Below are 16,699 nucleotides of genomic sequence, written 5' to 3' on the forward strand. Positions count from 1 at the left end.
CCCCCCCCTCCATCTAACTTCCTCTCTTTTACCTCCTACCTTCCCCAGTCAAATTCTTTTGCCATCCTAAATCGAGACACTCCAATCTCTACTACAGCCCCAACACCTTTCCCTCTCCCTCCCCGCACTACCCGTAACAGACAGACTAAACGTTCTATCCCCTTTTCCCCTCCACACAATCACCACCTTCCTTTTCCCCTACTCTTCAGACGCCAGTCTTCTCTTCCCCCCCCCCCCCCTCACAAGAAACCTTTGTCTCACAAAACTCCCCAACCAACTCCATTACTGAAACTCTTGAAGATATTCAAAACTATCTACTCGAGTCCCAAACTAACACTGAAACCCTTCATCCATCTTCAAATTCCACAACTCTCGCTCCCTCCACTGACTGCCGATATCCATCCTCCTCCAACTCATATCCCCCCTACACCCTGTCCTCCCACCCCCCTCCCAACACAGCCCCCCCCTACTCCAGCTCCACCTACATTAACCCTCCTACCATCCCCTCTATCCCTTCCACTCCTTCCTGGATACACACGTGAATCCCTTATGTCACAACTATCCTCTTCCCCAGACACTCCACCTTCTAATACAACACCACCTCCCCACTCTCATTTCTTATCCCACCCTCTAGCTTCTTCCCCTTCAAATTCTCCAACACGTACTGCAATCGTTATCACTCATAAATCAACGAAATTGGAATATTCGCGGTTTCCGTTCTCACAGACCCGAGTTTCGTCATATCCTTTCTTCTTATAACCCATCCATTATATGCCTTCAAGAGACTTTTCTTACACATCCTCCTATACTAATCCCTAATTATCATTTTGTCTCTTCCCCACACTCCCTTTATGTCTCGTCTATACTTATCAATCAGAAAACACCTTATGTCATACCTCCCTTTCAAACCACTGTCCTTTGCAGTTATTCGCGTCTTTCTTTGCCGCTGGATCACAGTGATTTCAATTATTTCTTCCCTTCCCACCCCATTGAGTTTGTTGCTTTTGAAAATATAATTTCCCACTCCAACCACCTTTCCTCATAGTTGGTGATTTCAACTGCCGCTACACTCTTTGGGGTGATTCTATCACCAACTCCCGTGGCCGATCCCTAGGACGCTTCCTCTCCACAGCTGACCTTATTATTCATAATTCAGATCGCTCACACACTTTGATACACGCACACAATCTTTTTCATGCATTGACCTCACTCTATGCTCCCCTTCTCTTCATTTAGATTTCCATTGGTCAGTTCTAGACCACCTTCCCTATAGTGACCACTTTCCAGTTCTCATTTCTCTTACTTCATATGTACCACTTCCTAACTCCCCACGCTGGTGCTTTGATAGAGCCGACTGGTGTACTTTCACTTTACTCTCTGCTATTCATATCTCTCCATCCTCCCTCGTCCATTTCGGATAAGATACAATTTTTCACAACTACAGTCCTAAGAGCTGCCCATACAGCTTATTCCTCGAACCTCAAGACCCTATACCTCCAAATATGTTCCATGGTGGAATTCTGATTGCACTAAAGCACTTCGCTTAAAATGTGCAGCCTGGAACAGTTACCGCTACAAACGAGGTACCCCTCGTCAACTATCAGCTCTTATCTCCTTTAAAAGAGCATCCGCCTGTCTTCGTCGTACAATCCGAAATAGCAAAACAAATAGCTGGCGAAATTATGTTTTCTCAATTACATCCTCTACATCTTTCTCGAATGTTTGGCGCCGGATCCATAAACTATCAGGCAAACATCCCCCCTATCCAGCCCCCGTCCTCCATATTCGAGATACTCTCATCTCTGATCCTCTCCAAGTTGCTAATGAACTGGGTGACTATTTCATCCAGGTCAGTAGTGGTTCTCACCTTTCTCCACACTTCTCTTCTATTAAGACCACCAGGGAACGTACCCCCATTATCTTCACCCTATCCGCCGCTGAGTCCTATAATGCTCCATTTTCTTCCTCAGAACTCAGTGCTGCCTTACAGTCGTGTCGCAACACTCCTGAAGGCCCTGACGGTAATCACTACCGTATGCTCCGACATCTCCCATCTTCCTCTTTATCCTTCCTATTAACAATTTACAATCACATATGGACATCAGGAAATTTTCCTTCTCCACGTTTACCTACTCATTTCTCCACTCGCATGGATACCCTCCTCTCCCATTCCCCTTTTCTCCATCTCCGACCCCTCCCGTTCTCTGTCCATTCTGTCCTTCCTAGCTTATACCTCACCCCCGTTTTTGCTCCTCTGTCTTCCCTGACCCACCAAATTGAAATTTTCCTCCTGCTGTCTTTCTCACCCATTTCCTTGACCATGTCTCCACTCATTCCTCCAGTATTCACATTTACACTGATGGTTCCAAATGCACCCCCGGTGCTGGTTTTGCAGTAACCTTCCGAACTCGCACTTTCAAATACCCCCTCCCTCCTGAATCCAGTGTCCTTACTACAGAACACTATGCACTCCTTTTTGCCTTAAAACACTTATACTCCCTCCCCTCTTCCTCTTTCACAATTTTTACTGACTCTCGTAATTCACTCTCATAAAGACTATACACTCGACCAACCCCCTTGTTTTTAAGATCCAGAACTGGTTCTACCTGTCCACACGCCATACAACAATAAAATTCTGCTGGGTGCCCAGCCATTTTGGAATCCCCGGCAATGAACAGGCAGATATTCTAGCACGCTACGCCGCTATGTCCACATCATACCAACCACATCTCTCACTTATCCCAACCACGGATTCTTACCCATACTTTAAGACCTTGTATAATCGATGGCAATCTTTCTGGTCAAGTCTCCGCACCAACAAATTACATACTGTAAAACTATCAATCTCCTCCTAGTCAGCTCCATTTCATCGGAACAGACGTTGGGAGACGGCTCTCGCCCGCTTACGCATTGGCCACACCCGTCTAACACACTCCTATCTGATGTCACAATCCGATCCACCCCTATGTTCCCTATGTAATGTCCCTCTTTCAGTTCCACATATTCTGTTGTCATGCCCATGTTTTGATGCAGCCCGTACCTCTGCTTTCCCCCACCTATCCTCCCTTGACCGACCTCCCAACTTATAAGACATCCTTACAGAATCTAACACTTTCTGCAATGACAACCTGTTTTCCTTCCTCAAACGCATACAGTATATATCCTTCACTTAATCTAACCCTTTAAATCACCTTACCCGACCTTAACCCATTCATTCGTCAATTCCTTTGCCCAGCTTTGACAACTAATCACTACTCAACCACCTTTCACTACCTTTTACTATAGTGCTACATGACCTTAGATGTCTAGCACATTTATTTTGCTTATAACCATTAACCATTAACCATTCTACAGGAAATTGGTTACTCTACAGAAAAAAAAGTTCCTGCTTCATTCAGTATCAATGACCAATAGTATCTGTACCAATGTTGAATGGACATGTATCACAACTCTTCGGCAAAGAATGCCACATACTAACACGAGTTGGAAAGTAATCTAATCAAGACCATGCTGTTTCTTAGCTAAAAAGGAGGGGAGGTGGAAATAATCTGCATTCCTTGTATGGAATTCAAAGTATATGAGTGAACATTGCAACAACTAAAGGAATACACGATTGCTACTTGTATCTGGCTTGACGTTGTTGCTGGTGGTCTTAATTCACAAAACGAAATGAAAATTTATTCTCCCTCACCCATCAATCAAAAGAGTTTCCTCTATGGAAAGCTAGTATTTTACTTTTTACTAGATTCAATTCTGATCACCTTTTGCCTTTTAGTCGATTAAATTCTGAGCATTGTTTGCCTTTTAGTAGATTCAGTTCCGAGCTCTTTTTGCCTTTTAATAGATTCGCTTGATCACCTTTTGCCTAGATTCACTTGATCACCTTTGACCTTTTCGTAGAATAATTTCTAAGAACCTTTGGCCTTTTAATAGATTAAATTCCGAGCACCTTTCATTTTTAGTAGATTCAGTCGATCACCTTTTGCCTTTTAGTAGATTGAATTCTGATCACCTTTCGCCTTTTACTAGAGTCAATTGTTTCGGCGGCAACGGGTTAAAAGTATGAGTGAAAGCTACAGTAACTAAAGGAATACTGCTTCTTGTATCTGGCTTGATGTTCTTGCTGGTCTCCTTAAGCTTTCCCCACTCGATGGGTACAACATTACAACAATAGTCCCTGGGTTCTCTTGAGCAAAGCGCACTGTGCGTTACGCCGCGATATCAAGTGAACGGTCGACCCGTCAAAACGTTTCGCGAGGCGCTGCGTGGCGAACAGGGCGAGGGGTTGGGGGTAGTTCGCTTCGCCTCGCGGCCGTTTAGAAACAACCAAAATGGCCGTCAACTTAGAGCCCCAAAAGTAGATTTGTATGAACTGCAACATAGATTTCTTTTTGCCTTTCTGTTATTGTTAGTCAGATATTCTAGCACGCTAGATTCAGTCTGTGAGGTCTCTCTCCCCCCCTCCCCCTATCCTGAACCTTAATCTCTTGCCTTCTTCCCCCTTATCCTCCTCCTCACCCTTGCTTCCCTTAGTCTCCCCCTTTACCTTTTTCTTTAATTTTTCCTCTCTCCCCTCCTCCTCCTCCTCCTGAAACTTGTACCCTATTTACTCTACTCACTATCTTTCATCTCATGTAACTACTTTCGTTATCTCTCGCTCTCACTTCTTCCTCGTTCATTTTTTTCCCTTTCCCTTTCTAACCTTGCGTTCATTCCTTTCTTTCTACCTTGCTAATATCGTTTTCTCCTCTTCCCCGTTCCTTCGTTATGCTATCTTATCATTTTCTCTCGTTTTCTTTCTCTCATTCACTTCTTTCGTTCAGTTTTTCCTTTTTTTCTCTTATACTTCGTGATCTGAGTTTTTTGTACGTTTTTCTCGCATACTAATCTCGTTTTCTACCTTTTCTATTCCTGCTCATTTCTTTCATTTCCATCTCTTGGCTTGCTCTTATTTCTCTCATTTTGTTCTTTTTCTTAAATTTACGTCCTCATACCTACCCCCTATCCTACACCCTAATGCCCTACTTGCCCCATTGATACCAAGTCTCGAATCCCGATCCGAACCTGGGTAATCCAGCGGGCGGCGCTCAAATACGCTGGAGATCATTCCCATCCACAAAACTAACATGACTACACTCTGATGCTGCTAAACCATGTTTGTTGTTGAAATATGTATAAATAAATATATTGTAATTGTTGTTTCCCCGAGTTTCCCTCTTTGAGCTTCGAACGCTTCTAATCAGTGGGTGGCGAATAATCCAGGTGAGTTTTTTATCGCCCTTTATGCCACGTTTTTTATTATTATTATTTTTTTTTTTTTCATTTGTGTACATTTACTTTTACCTAATGGCTTGAACTTTATTATTATTATTATTTTTTTTTTTATAACGAACCTCTCCCCTTATATTACAATACTCGTTTTACATTATTTAAGGTTTTTATGTTCTCTTAAAATTAATTTGATCTTAAATGTTATTATCATTTTTAAATCAATATTAGATATCTGTGTTATAACTTTGAATATTTATATTTTTATTTTTACGCCCTGTCACGTCACAAAAAATAGCAAAGCAAAGCAAAGAAGAAGGGAAAAAAAAAATGAAAATTGAAAATACCACTGGATCACCAGGGTCTAAAGCAGTAGTTCCCAAACTCGGCTGGCAAGCAGTTGGATTCCTACCCCCTACTTTAAGGCTTTATCTCCAACGTCCTTGTCGACAATTTTTCGTAATCAGTTGAAAGTTCTTGCTGCCGAATTTCAAGTGATTTCAAGTTTAAGCTCCGCCCACCCAGGCGTGCCAACAGGTCCATTCAGCTCGTCATAGCATGTACGACCCGCCGCCGATTAGGGAACATGCCAAATACTTATATTTTATTTTGTAAATTCATTTGACCATGTAAGGAGTATTTAGAAGATATTTATTGAAATATGAAAATGACGTAAGAGCATACAGAAAGGTATAGCAGTTATTTTTAGGCTCAAAAGAGTCAATCAAACATAATTCACTTAACATCGAAGGCAGCATTGATAAACAAAATAGATAGTCGTTTGAATTCCTTGACTTGCATTTATCTTTAAACTCGTAAGAGACTGTTTATGATTACTTTTTAAATAAGAATCAAGAAATGATATGAATAAATATTCTACAAAGTCACAGCCAGACTAATACTTTCGAATTTGTATACATTTTGATAGGCAGCGAGTGCGCTTTCGAATGAAACTCCACAAATGCTAAAATATTGCTATTTCTTGTTTCCATAGTGTTGATTTTAAAATGTGATATATGATAATGATAATTACATTAATAATAGTAACAGTAATGATCATAATGATAAAAAATAATGATGAAGGTGATAATAAACTAATAATAATAATAATAGTAATAGTAGTAATAATAATAATAATAATAGTAATAGTAATAGTAATAATAATAATAATTAAAAAAAAAAATAATAATAATGATAATACAACTACTAATAACAACACCAATAATCATCATAATTATTATTCTCATTCTCATTGTTTTATTTATTATGACTATTACTGTTATCATTATAACTACAGTAATAAAAATAAGAGGTATAAGTATGAATAGCTTTTTTTTCTGGAACCACCCAGGGGCGTCATTTCATCTTTTCCTTGAGGGAGGCTAAGTTGGCCTGCGAAGTGAAAAACGAACTATTCAAGGAGCATTTTTGAGCCGCGTCTAGAGCTGGAACCAGTTTGCATCTTGGTACTTATTAGGTATTAAGATTCTTAGCAATTCGTATTAACGAAATTTAACAGGAATGGTCGACGTCATTAATGAATAATATTTGATTATAAGCATTATCATCACTCATTGTCTTAGCTTTTGTCATTATTATTATTGCAATTTATAATAGTCAACATCACTGTGAATAATAAGTAACAGTAATGATATGGCATGGTATTAACGTGGTATTAGGTACAAGCCATTCAAAACTTAGTTACTATAATAGTCATACTATTCCTTGTGTTTGTTCAAGCGGTAGACACTTTGACTCGACGGATTTCCGTACGCCCGAAAGAGTCGATGCTCCGCCCACACGACTTGAAATAGTTGCAAGTATTTGGCGCTGCAGATAAAGCCTTAATAAACCAATATGGTTCATTGTCTTCACAAGTATTGTTTATTGGATGAATATGCTTGTTGCAGGGATGTCAACTTCTTAGTATCAGGGTGTAACTCACAAAGAAGTAGAAAACAAAAAGTTATTTATTAATTTATCCTAACGCCCCCTTTTCCACTGCTCCCAGGGTGTGTGTGTGTGTGTGGGGGGGGGGGGGGGGTTCCCTTCACTTTGGGAAACACTAGTCTAAAAAAAATACACTGATACTGAAAGATTTTAGCAGGACTCCTTGCGCTGATAAACAGTCAGTGAAGGATGTCCTGTCTTTGTCCATGGGCTTTCATCATGAGAATAAAACTGATTCTAAAACATAACACGTATTTTTGCACTGGAAATAAAAATTTCTCTGCTGCCGCACATTTTCTAGTCTTGATTTCGGCAGCATGATACAAAGGCAATAAATGATTTGTGATTTTTAATTTGATGAGAAACGTCATTTTTTATGGGATGGCCCTTTTCTTGTCAGCACGAATCGGACAGACTGGGCAGCATATGAATGTAAATAATGGTAGAAAAAACACTGTATGATTGCCCGTGCTGGATACCCCTCTTGTGGACTGGATCTTAGCCTCCACGTCAATAAAGTGATATTGCGAAGACCTTATTTTTGTACAATATATCAATAGACTCTCTGATTGGAGAAACTAGTAAGAATTTTCCAATGCGTCTGCACTTCTTTTCAATGTGGTGAGTACCCTTAACGAGGACACGCCTGGCGCCTCTGTATATTAGTGCGTTAATGGATAAAGGTAAATCCTTGCTGTTGTATTTTAGTTATTCCAGAGGACGAGGCCGAAAGACTGTAGTCTTGATAAAACTCCGCAAACCAATATATTCATACCATTCCCATTCTGACTCTGCAGTGTGGATTTAGCCAGTGATGCAGTGATGTCTCGATGTCGATAGGCTTCATAGTAATGCCTTTTAAGATATCACAATGCTGGATGAAAACTTTAGATGAAAACTATTCACGGAACAATGGAAAGGGATGTCGGGAAATGACACTGATCGCAGTTTAACTTATATCAAAGGAGTGTTTATCTTTGGCGGCAGAAGATTTACTTACATATGATAAGAAGCTTAAACGTTATTTTTCCTCAAAAATAGTAGAGTACATTAATTTTACTATTATCAAAGTTAAATTAATCAATGAATACATAATAAGAAAAAATCCTACTGTTGGCTACGGTAACTAGGCAGTTCGTCGCCCCCCCCCCCCCTCTCTCACCGTCTTGCTAACTGCCTTGAGTTCCTGGGGAGGGGGGGGGGGGGGTTGCCTCTGCCATTTTGCTGTTTTATTCGGCTGGTAATTTCTTTGTTAGGATTAGAGCGATATATTACATTTTAGTAATCTCATGGGCAGGATTTTCTTGTTTTTGTGTGTTTTGTGTATTTTGTTTGTTTTGGTGACGGTATAAATAAAGATGAATTGTAATTCAATGAATTTACGTATTTTCCAAATATCTTTTGACAATTAATAAATGCTAATTGGTAATAGAAGAGGACTGATAACTGATAATGAAAGAGGACTTTAATATATTTATTATAAAAAACATTACAGTACAATAATTAAATGTTAAAATACATTAATGGGAGACCTGATAAATGAATGAATGAATTAACGTATTTAATGATTTAATGATATACATATATATATACATATATATGCATATATATATATATATATATGAATATATATATATGTATATATATGTATATATATTATATATATATAAATATATATCATATATACATATAGATAGATAGATAGATAGATAGATAGATAGATAGATAGATAGATAGATAGATAGATATTATATATACATATAGATAGATAGATAGATAGATATTATACACACACACACACACACACACACACACACACACACACACACACACATATATATATATATATATATATATATATATATATATACATACACACATACACACACATATTTGTGTGTGTGTGTGTTTGTGTCATATAGCTAATTATGTAAGCAATTATCTTTATACATTATTTGACCCTAACCATCCATGTAATTCATGAAAAAGATGCTTAATTATCCAAAGAAGTGGAAGGGGCAGTGAGGCAAAAAGGGGCTTTAGGGGGCGACAGGATGGCATGAGGAAAATCTCAGACTGTTATCTAAGGTTGTGGATCAAGGTCAGGATGTACTTTATTGTCTTCCCAACATCATATTTGACAGAGCGGGGCTTCAAGAACAGTCGCCTTGCTTCTTTCCAAGCAAAGAAACAGACTGAAAATTACTGAACATAGGGATCTACGACTTCTTAGTGAATTACAACCCGATGTTGTGAAGCTGATATTGCTCTATCAACCAAATTCAACCCTTTAATAATAACTGTGAAGATAATACACAATCTTACTATGGTTACTGGTGATATTTTGATTTACCCTTCCATACTGCTGATGCAACTAAGACTGCTTAATTTATCAATTTACTAAGCTAGGTTTTATGTGTGAAATACATCTTGGTGTTTAATCTTTTTGTTTTCAATTTGAAGCATATCAAAAAAAGTGTGTGTTCGCATGTGTGTTTGACGGCGCTAGGAATCCACCGGAAGCCAAGAGGGCGCCAGTCTGGAAAAGTTTTGAACCTTTGTTTTGCATCACAAACTTGTGAAATCGGTCAAATTATGTATATGTATATATATGTATGTATGTGTATATATATATGTATATATATATATATATATATATATATGTATACACACACACACACACACACACACGCACACGCACACGCACACGCACACGCACACGCACACGCACACGCACACGCACACACACAACACACAACACACAACACACAACACACAACACACAACACACAGCACACAACACAAACACAAACACAAACACACATACACATACACATACACACTCACACACACACACACACACACACAAAACAAAAGACAACATATGTTTCCCTATTGAGTCAAATTCTTTGTCCATATATATGTCTGCAAATACAGCTTACTAGTATCACACTCAACACGAAACGCAGAACATATCATGCAGTGTTTATAGCGTTGCAAAAGGCCCCATGATAACCGGTTGCACTTTATTTTGTAATAGAAAGAGCCAATTGAGATGATTTCGTTCGTATATATTCACCACACAAAAAAATTCATTCCGAAATTGACCGTTATGTTTCACACACGGAACGAATAAGTGAAAGCTGGCGTTAAGAATCCTTAGATTTATGCCTGCAACAATGCCCCCCGGGCCCCTTCGCTTTGTAATACCGTTCAGCTTCATTTTACAAGACTTGCATTCTGGCCAAGTGATTGCTTCGCTTTGTCTTGATTGTGTTGTGTTACTGTTTGATGTGTGTTATCATTTAGATATTTATTATATTTGGTGTTTAAATTATCGGCTTTCTCTTTCCCGAATCTTTTTTTGCTTCATCTACTTCCTCTTTCGCTCTCTTTCTTCCTATTCCTACTTTCCTTCCTTTTCCTCTTCTCCTTCCTTTTAATATCTATTATGTTTTTAACTGTTTAATAGGCTCTGTCTCTCTCTCTCTCTCTGTATCTTTAATTTCCTTACTAGTCTCCCTTCTTCCCTCTCTCTGTCTCTTCCTCCCCCTCCTTCCCTCTCTCTTTTAGTTCTCCCTTTCTCTCCCTCCCTTTCCTTTTCCTCTCTCCCTGTCCCTTCCTTCCTATCTCCCTTTTCCTCCTTCCCTTACTCCTTTTTCTTCCCCCTTCTTCCCTCTCCCTTTCCTTTCCCTTTCCTCTTTCCATCCTCCCTTCTCTCCAATCCCTTCTACCACTCTCTCCCTCTTATTAACCCCTCACCATCCCTCTCTTCCTCTCCTCCCTTCCTTCTCTCCGTCTCTCTTTTCCTCTCCTCCCTTTCACTCTTCCTCTACTCCCTTCCTTCTCTCCATCCCACTATTCCTCTCCTCCCTTCCTCCTCTCCGTCTCTCTCTTCCTCTCCCCCTGCTCTTCTCTCCATCCCTATCTTCTTCTTCTCTCCTTCTTCTTTCCATCCCTCTCTTCCTCTCCTCTCTTCCTTCTCTCCATCTTTCTCTTACCCCCCTCCCTTTCTATCTTCCTCTCCTTCCTTCCTTCTCTCCATCTCTCTCTTCCTCTCCTCCCTTCCTTCTCTCCATCCACCTTTTCCTCTGCTCCCTTCCTTCTCTCCATCCCCCTCTTCCTCTCCTCCCTTCCCTCTCTCCATCCTTCCATCCTTCTCTCCATCCCCCTTTTCCTCTCCTCCCTTTCTTCTCTCCATCCCTCTCTCCATCCTTCCATCCTCCTCCCCCTCTTCCTCTCCTCCCTTCCCTCTCTCTATCCTTCCATCCTCCTCCCCATCTCCCTCTCTCCTCCCCTTTCTAATAACACAACGGGAAGCAAGCCGGCAAAACCCATTTCAAGTTCCCGTTTTCTCTCTCTCTATCTCTCACTCTCTCTCTCTCTCTCTCACAGAAAACGGGATCCATTGCGCGTCTGCCGTCCTCGTATGCCCGGCAGACGCTCTAGAAGCCCATTAGGAATTGCGAAGTAAAACACATAATGGTAATAGCGACATTGCGGTCTGTTTAGGATATTCGAAGCTGTAATGTAAGTGGGCGTGGGGTTAGATAATTGAGGTGGATGGGAGGAGGAAGGGAAGGAAGGAAGGAGGGAGGGAGGGAGGGAACGGGGAGGGAGGGGAAAGGAGGAGGAGGAGGAGGAGGAGGAGGAGGAGGAGGAGGAGGAGGAGGAGGAGGAGGAGGAGGAGAAGGAGGAGGAGGAAGAGGAGGAGGAGGAAGAGGAGGAGGAGGAAGAGGAGGAAGAGGAAGAGGAAGAAGAAGAAGAGGAGGAGGAGGAGGAGAAGTGGACGAGGAAGAGGAGGAAGAGGTGGAGAATGAGGAGGAGGAGGAAGAGGAGGGGGAGGAAGAGGAATAGGAGGAGGAGGAGGAAGAGGAAGAGGAAGAAGAAGAAGAGGAGGAGGAGGAGGAAGAGGAAGAGGAAGAGGAAGAGGAAGAGGAAGAGGAAGAGGAAGAGGAAGAGGAGGAGGAGGAGGAGGAGGAGAAGGAGGAGGAGGAGAGGAGGAGGTAGGAATGAGAAGAAGAAGAAAAACGAAAGAAGAAGAAGGGAAGATCAAAGGAGGAAGAAGGAGGAAAAGAAGTAGAGCGGAGGAGGAGGAGAGGAAGAGGAAGAAGAGGAAAAGGAGGAAGAGGAGGAAGTGGAGGAAGAGAGGATAGGGAAGAAGAGGAGGAGAGAAGGGGAAAAGAGGAGGAAAGAGGAGAAGAGGAGGCGAAGCGGAGGAGAAGAGAGGAAGAGAGAAGAGGAGGAAGGGGAGGAAGAGGAGGAAGATGGAGGAAGAGGAGGAAGTGGAGAGAAGTGGAGGAAGAGGAGGAAGTAGAGAAGAAGGAGGAAGAGGAGGAAAGGAGAAGTGGAGAAGTGGAGGAAGAGGAGGAAGAGGAGGAATGAGGAAGAGGAAATGAGGAGGAATGAGGAGGAGGAAAAGAGGAGAAGGAGGGAGGAAAGCGGAGGACGTATACCTTTCGCCGACAGCGGCAGACGGCGGACCGTGGCGGCCCTCGGGCGGCCGAGCGGCCGCGGCGGCCGCTGCTGCCGATGGCTTACTTGGCGGCCGAGTGCTTCCTCTGCTGCTGCCGCGGGCTGCCTATGCGGCCCGGCTGTAGGCCTCTGCGTACGAGTCGCCGATTCGGCCTCCTGCTTCCCGATGCAGTGCCTCGCAGGCGGCCTCGTCGGCTGCCGAGTCGGCCGCAGCGCGCGGCAGAGTCGGCCTCGTGCGGCCTAGTCTTCCGTCGGCGGCCGCGGCTGCCAGTCGGACGATGTCTGCCTCGGCGGCCTAGTCGCCGCGTGCTGCCGATTCGGCCTCGGCTGCCGAGTCGTCCTCTGCATCTCTTCTTGCATGATGTCTTGCCTCGTCTTCCTCTTCTGCCTCGTCGCCTAGTCTTCCATTTGTCCTATTCGTCCACTGCTGCCTCTGCTGCCGATCGTCCGCCTAGCTTCTCGCGTCGGCCTCTCTTCTTCCGATTCTGCCGCTTCTTCCTCTTCTTCCTATTCATGCCTCGTCGTGCCGCTTCTTCATCTTCTTACTCTCGTCCTAGTCTCCTCTTCATGTGCCCTCGTCCTCTCCTAGTCTCGGCTCCTCGGCCAGTCCTCGTCTCGCTCTTCTCCTAATTCGTTCCTCTGCTTCCTCTGGCTTCCTAGTGCTGCCGCAGCTGCCCCTCTTCGGCCGCGTCTTCCTCGTCGGCCTCATCTTCCTAGTCTGCTCCGATTCTTCCTCTGTTATTTCTCTGCTTTCCTATTCTTCCTCGTCGTCCGCTGTCGTCCTCTGATGCCAATTCTTCGCTCGGCTTCCTCGTCCGGTACCTATTCTGGCCCGCTTCTCCTCTTCGTCCCTCTTCTTGCCGCTGCGTCCTAAGTCTTCCTCGGCTGCCTCTGCTGCCGATGCTGTCCGCTTCGGCCGAGGCGTCCGCTCCTGCCTCGTCGGTCCGCTGCTTCCTATGGCTCCGCTTCGTTCTGCCGCCGATGCTGCCGCGTCCCGGCCCGCTGTCTGCCCGTCGTTCGGCTTCGGCGCGTCCGCGGCGGCCTCGTCTGCCCTCTTCCTGCCGCCTGCTGCCCTTCTTCCTATTCCTTCCGATGTCTTGCCCTCTGCGTCTATGCTTCCTCGCTTCGGCTCCCTCGTTCTCCCGTCGTCGATATGCTGCCTCGTCTGCCCGCGTCTGCCTCGGCGTCTGCGCGGCTTCTGTCCTGCTGCCGTCCATCTTCTATCTTCCTCTCCTCCTTCCGCGTCCTACTTGCCGTCGGCCTGCTTCTCGGCCATCCTACGGGCTTCCCGTCCTCCTCATCCTCGTCCTCTTCTGTCCGTGCTCTTCTTCTTGCTTCTGCTTCGTCCGCCGCCTCCTCGGCGTCCCCTTGCTACTTCTCCCCACCATTCGCTGTTACACATGCCGCGTCAGCCGTGCATCCGTGGCACCACCACCAGCTCCCCTAACACCACCGCCCGCGTCCGCCGACTTCCTACCTCGTCTTCGTCAACGCCTGTCGGATGTCGCGTGTGCCACTCGGCGGAGGGCGGCCCTCTTCGCCGCCCTCCCGGAAGCCGTGGCGCGGGCGCCGCCCGCGGTGCGCGCGGCCTTCCCGTCATCCGCCGCGCCCGCTTAAGCCAGCGGCCAGGACCCGCCCCCCCCTCCCGTATCTTTGCGCCGCCCCGATTCATTGTACCCATCCCGCTAGCCTCACCCGCTCGGTCCCTCCGCTCGAGTGTCGCCACTGGCCCTGAGGTCGCGCGGGCCGTGCCGTGCGCCCGCCGGCGGAGCCTCCCCTGGCCTTGGTAGGTGATCCGCCGGCCAGCGTGCCCGCGCCACACTCTTCGGACTGCCCTTTCTCGCGGCTCTCTGACGCCCTGGCGGAGCTGAGCGGCACCCATCCTGTCCCCCTCAGGTTCTGGCCCTGCCCATCTAGTCCGTCCCTATCACCCCGCGCCTCCTTCGCCCCTGCCGTGTTGGCCCCTCCGCTCCCCTTCGCCGCGCCTCCCTCCGCTCGCTAACTCCCCCTACCACCCCTCTCCTCCTCCCTCTCCGCCCCCCCCTACCGCGGCTCTCCCCGCGCCGCCCCCTTGCGGCGGCCCCACCTCACCTTTTGCGGTCTCCCGTGTGCGCGCGTGCTTGCGGTCGATGTTGGTGGTGGGGTCGGTTCACCAACCCAGAGGATATTCTGGGATTACCTGCATACCGGCACACCCACCCCCCGTCCTCGCCATTCACCCGACACCGTATTGCGGCACTGCCTCCCACCCAAACCCCCACCCCCCCCCAACCCACCCCCCGCCCCCACTACACCGCCCGGCCATTGAGACAATAGCCACATTCGTCCCACCATTCAGTTACCCAATCGAGCTGAAAAGTGATGCAAATTCCCCCTCATTCTCCAATCCACATCCACGCCAGCGAGGTACCTTAATGTTCTTCTATCTGCCCCCCCATACCGTACTCCTCCCCTCCCCTCCCCTCTACTCCACAGCTATCCCCTCCCTCCCCACAACCGGTAAAAGTCACACACCCACCCAACCACCGAACCCTCTCCATACCCCATCAACGAGCCAAACCCGTCATCCCTCCCACTTCTCCCACCTCTCGTATCAGAATGAAGCTGAGGACGGTCTTAGGGTAATCTTATAGTGATGGTAAATCTAAGTAGCGATAGGGAGATATTTTGGTGGAGAAAAGGAATATTATAACAGCCTTTTATAAATCTCTGGAAGATCATGTTGCGGTTAACGGTTAATAGAATTGCCCGAATTAGAGGGTAATGTAGACCTACATAAATACAAACGTAATACATAAAAAGAAAACCATACATGATACATCACATCATACATATACATAATAAACAAAACGGGACAGACAGACAGGACAGCCCGGGGACAGGCGGACGGGGACGGACGGACGGAGGGGACAGCAGACAACACACAAAAACACAACACACACACACACCACAACACAACACAACTCACACACACAAAACACACACACCAAAAACACACCAAACACACAACAACAACACACACACACACACACAAACACACACAAACACACACACACAAAAACAAGCATTCTAACCAACAGACAGACACACACACACAGACAACCAAATATACACCCCACTCCATCAACCCAAAGTATCCCTCCATCGAACCAAGAACACGTCTAATCACACCATCCGCGGCGAGACCTCCTCAATCCGACATTTACTCCCGCGCTTCTTTGTAACAGGAGAGAGAGAGAGAGAGAGAGAGAGAGAAATAGAGCTCGCAGCCACTGGTACTTTCCGCCATTACAGAATTAAATCCGGGTTGGGAGAATGATTTGTAATGTGGGCTCAAAGCACTCACTCGCTCGCCTGGTTTGCTTCTCAGGATGTTTTTCATTACAGTTTAAGCCTCCTCGGTAATTTGCCTCCAGTCCAGCGTATGATTATGACTTAGCCTGTTAATGGTTTTATGCATAACACAACACTGAATATTTGAGGTTAAAAGCTTAGGGTAATGGAGTCGACACTGTTATACAGATTTGATATTATTTTTTCATAGTTATTGTTGTAGTTGTTATCATTATTATAATTATTATTATTGTTGTTATTATTATTATTATTATTATTATTATTATTATTATTATTATTATTATTATTATTATTATTATTATTATCATTATTATTATTATCATTATTATGATGATGATGATGATGATAACGATACTAAAAACGATAATGAATATAAACATAATAACAACAATAATGATGATGAAAAGAGTTATAATAATGAGGTTGATGATGTTAATGATAATAGTGATAATAATAATAATGTTAATGATCATAATAATGTTGATGATCATAATAATGACAATGATAATGATAATGATATTGATAATAATAATGTTAATGATCGTAATAATGATAATGATAATGATAATAATTATACTGGGGATAATAATAATAGTGATGATGATGATAATGATGATGATAATGATAATAATAATAATAACAATAATAGTAA

At 44.3% G+C, this 16,699-nt stretch overlaps 2 protein-coding genes across 2 annotated transcripts; one reads left to right on the forward strand and one right to left on the reverse strand.

Annotated features, from left to right (window-relative positions):
* Positions 1 to 13,406: 13,406 nt before the first annotated feature.
* LOC125041275 (antho-RFamide neuropeptides-like) lies at positions 13,407 to 13,910 on the reverse strand. Its single transcript, XM_047636111.1, has one exon. It carries the CDS (start codon positions 13,908 to 13,910, stop codon positions 13,407 to 13,409), a length of 504 nt encoding a protein of 167 aa, XP_047492067.1.
* A 183-nt stretch (positions 13,911 to 14,093) lies between these two features.
* LOC125041276 lies at positions 14,094 to 14,695 on the forward strand. The gene is made up of 2 exons (XM_047636112.1): positions 14,094 to 14,271; positions 14,484 to 14,695. The coding sequence occupies exons 1-2, from the start codon at positions 14,094 to 14,096 to the stop codon at positions 14,693 to 14,695; spliced, it is 390 nt and encodes a 129-aa protein (XP_047492068.1).
* The last annotated feature ends 2,004 nt before the right edge of the window (positions 14,696 to 16,699 follow it).

Source organism: Penaeus chinensis, chromosome 30, assembly GCF_019202785.1.
Source record: "Penaeus chinensis breed Huanghai No. 1 chromosome 30, ASM1920278v2, whole genome shotgun sequence".
NCBI lineage: Eukaryota > Metazoa > Arthropoda > Malacostraca > Decapoda > Penaeidae > Penaeus > Penaeus chinensis.

Bases quoted from the DNA above. Each gene is read 5' to 3' on its own strand.
- LOC125041275 (XM_047636111.1), bottom strand. From the start codon at position 13,910: ATGGACGGCAGCAGGACAGAAGCCGCGCAGACGCCGAGGCAGACGCGG.
- LOC125041276 (XM_047636112.1), top strand. From the start codon at position 14,094: ATGCCGCGTCAGCCGTGCATCCGTGGCACCACCACCAGCTCCCCTAAC. The intron at 14,272-14,483 runs GTGCGCGCGGCC...TGGCCTTGGTAG, and splicing joins TGGCGCGGGCGCCGCCCGCG to GTGATCCGCCGGCCAGCGTG.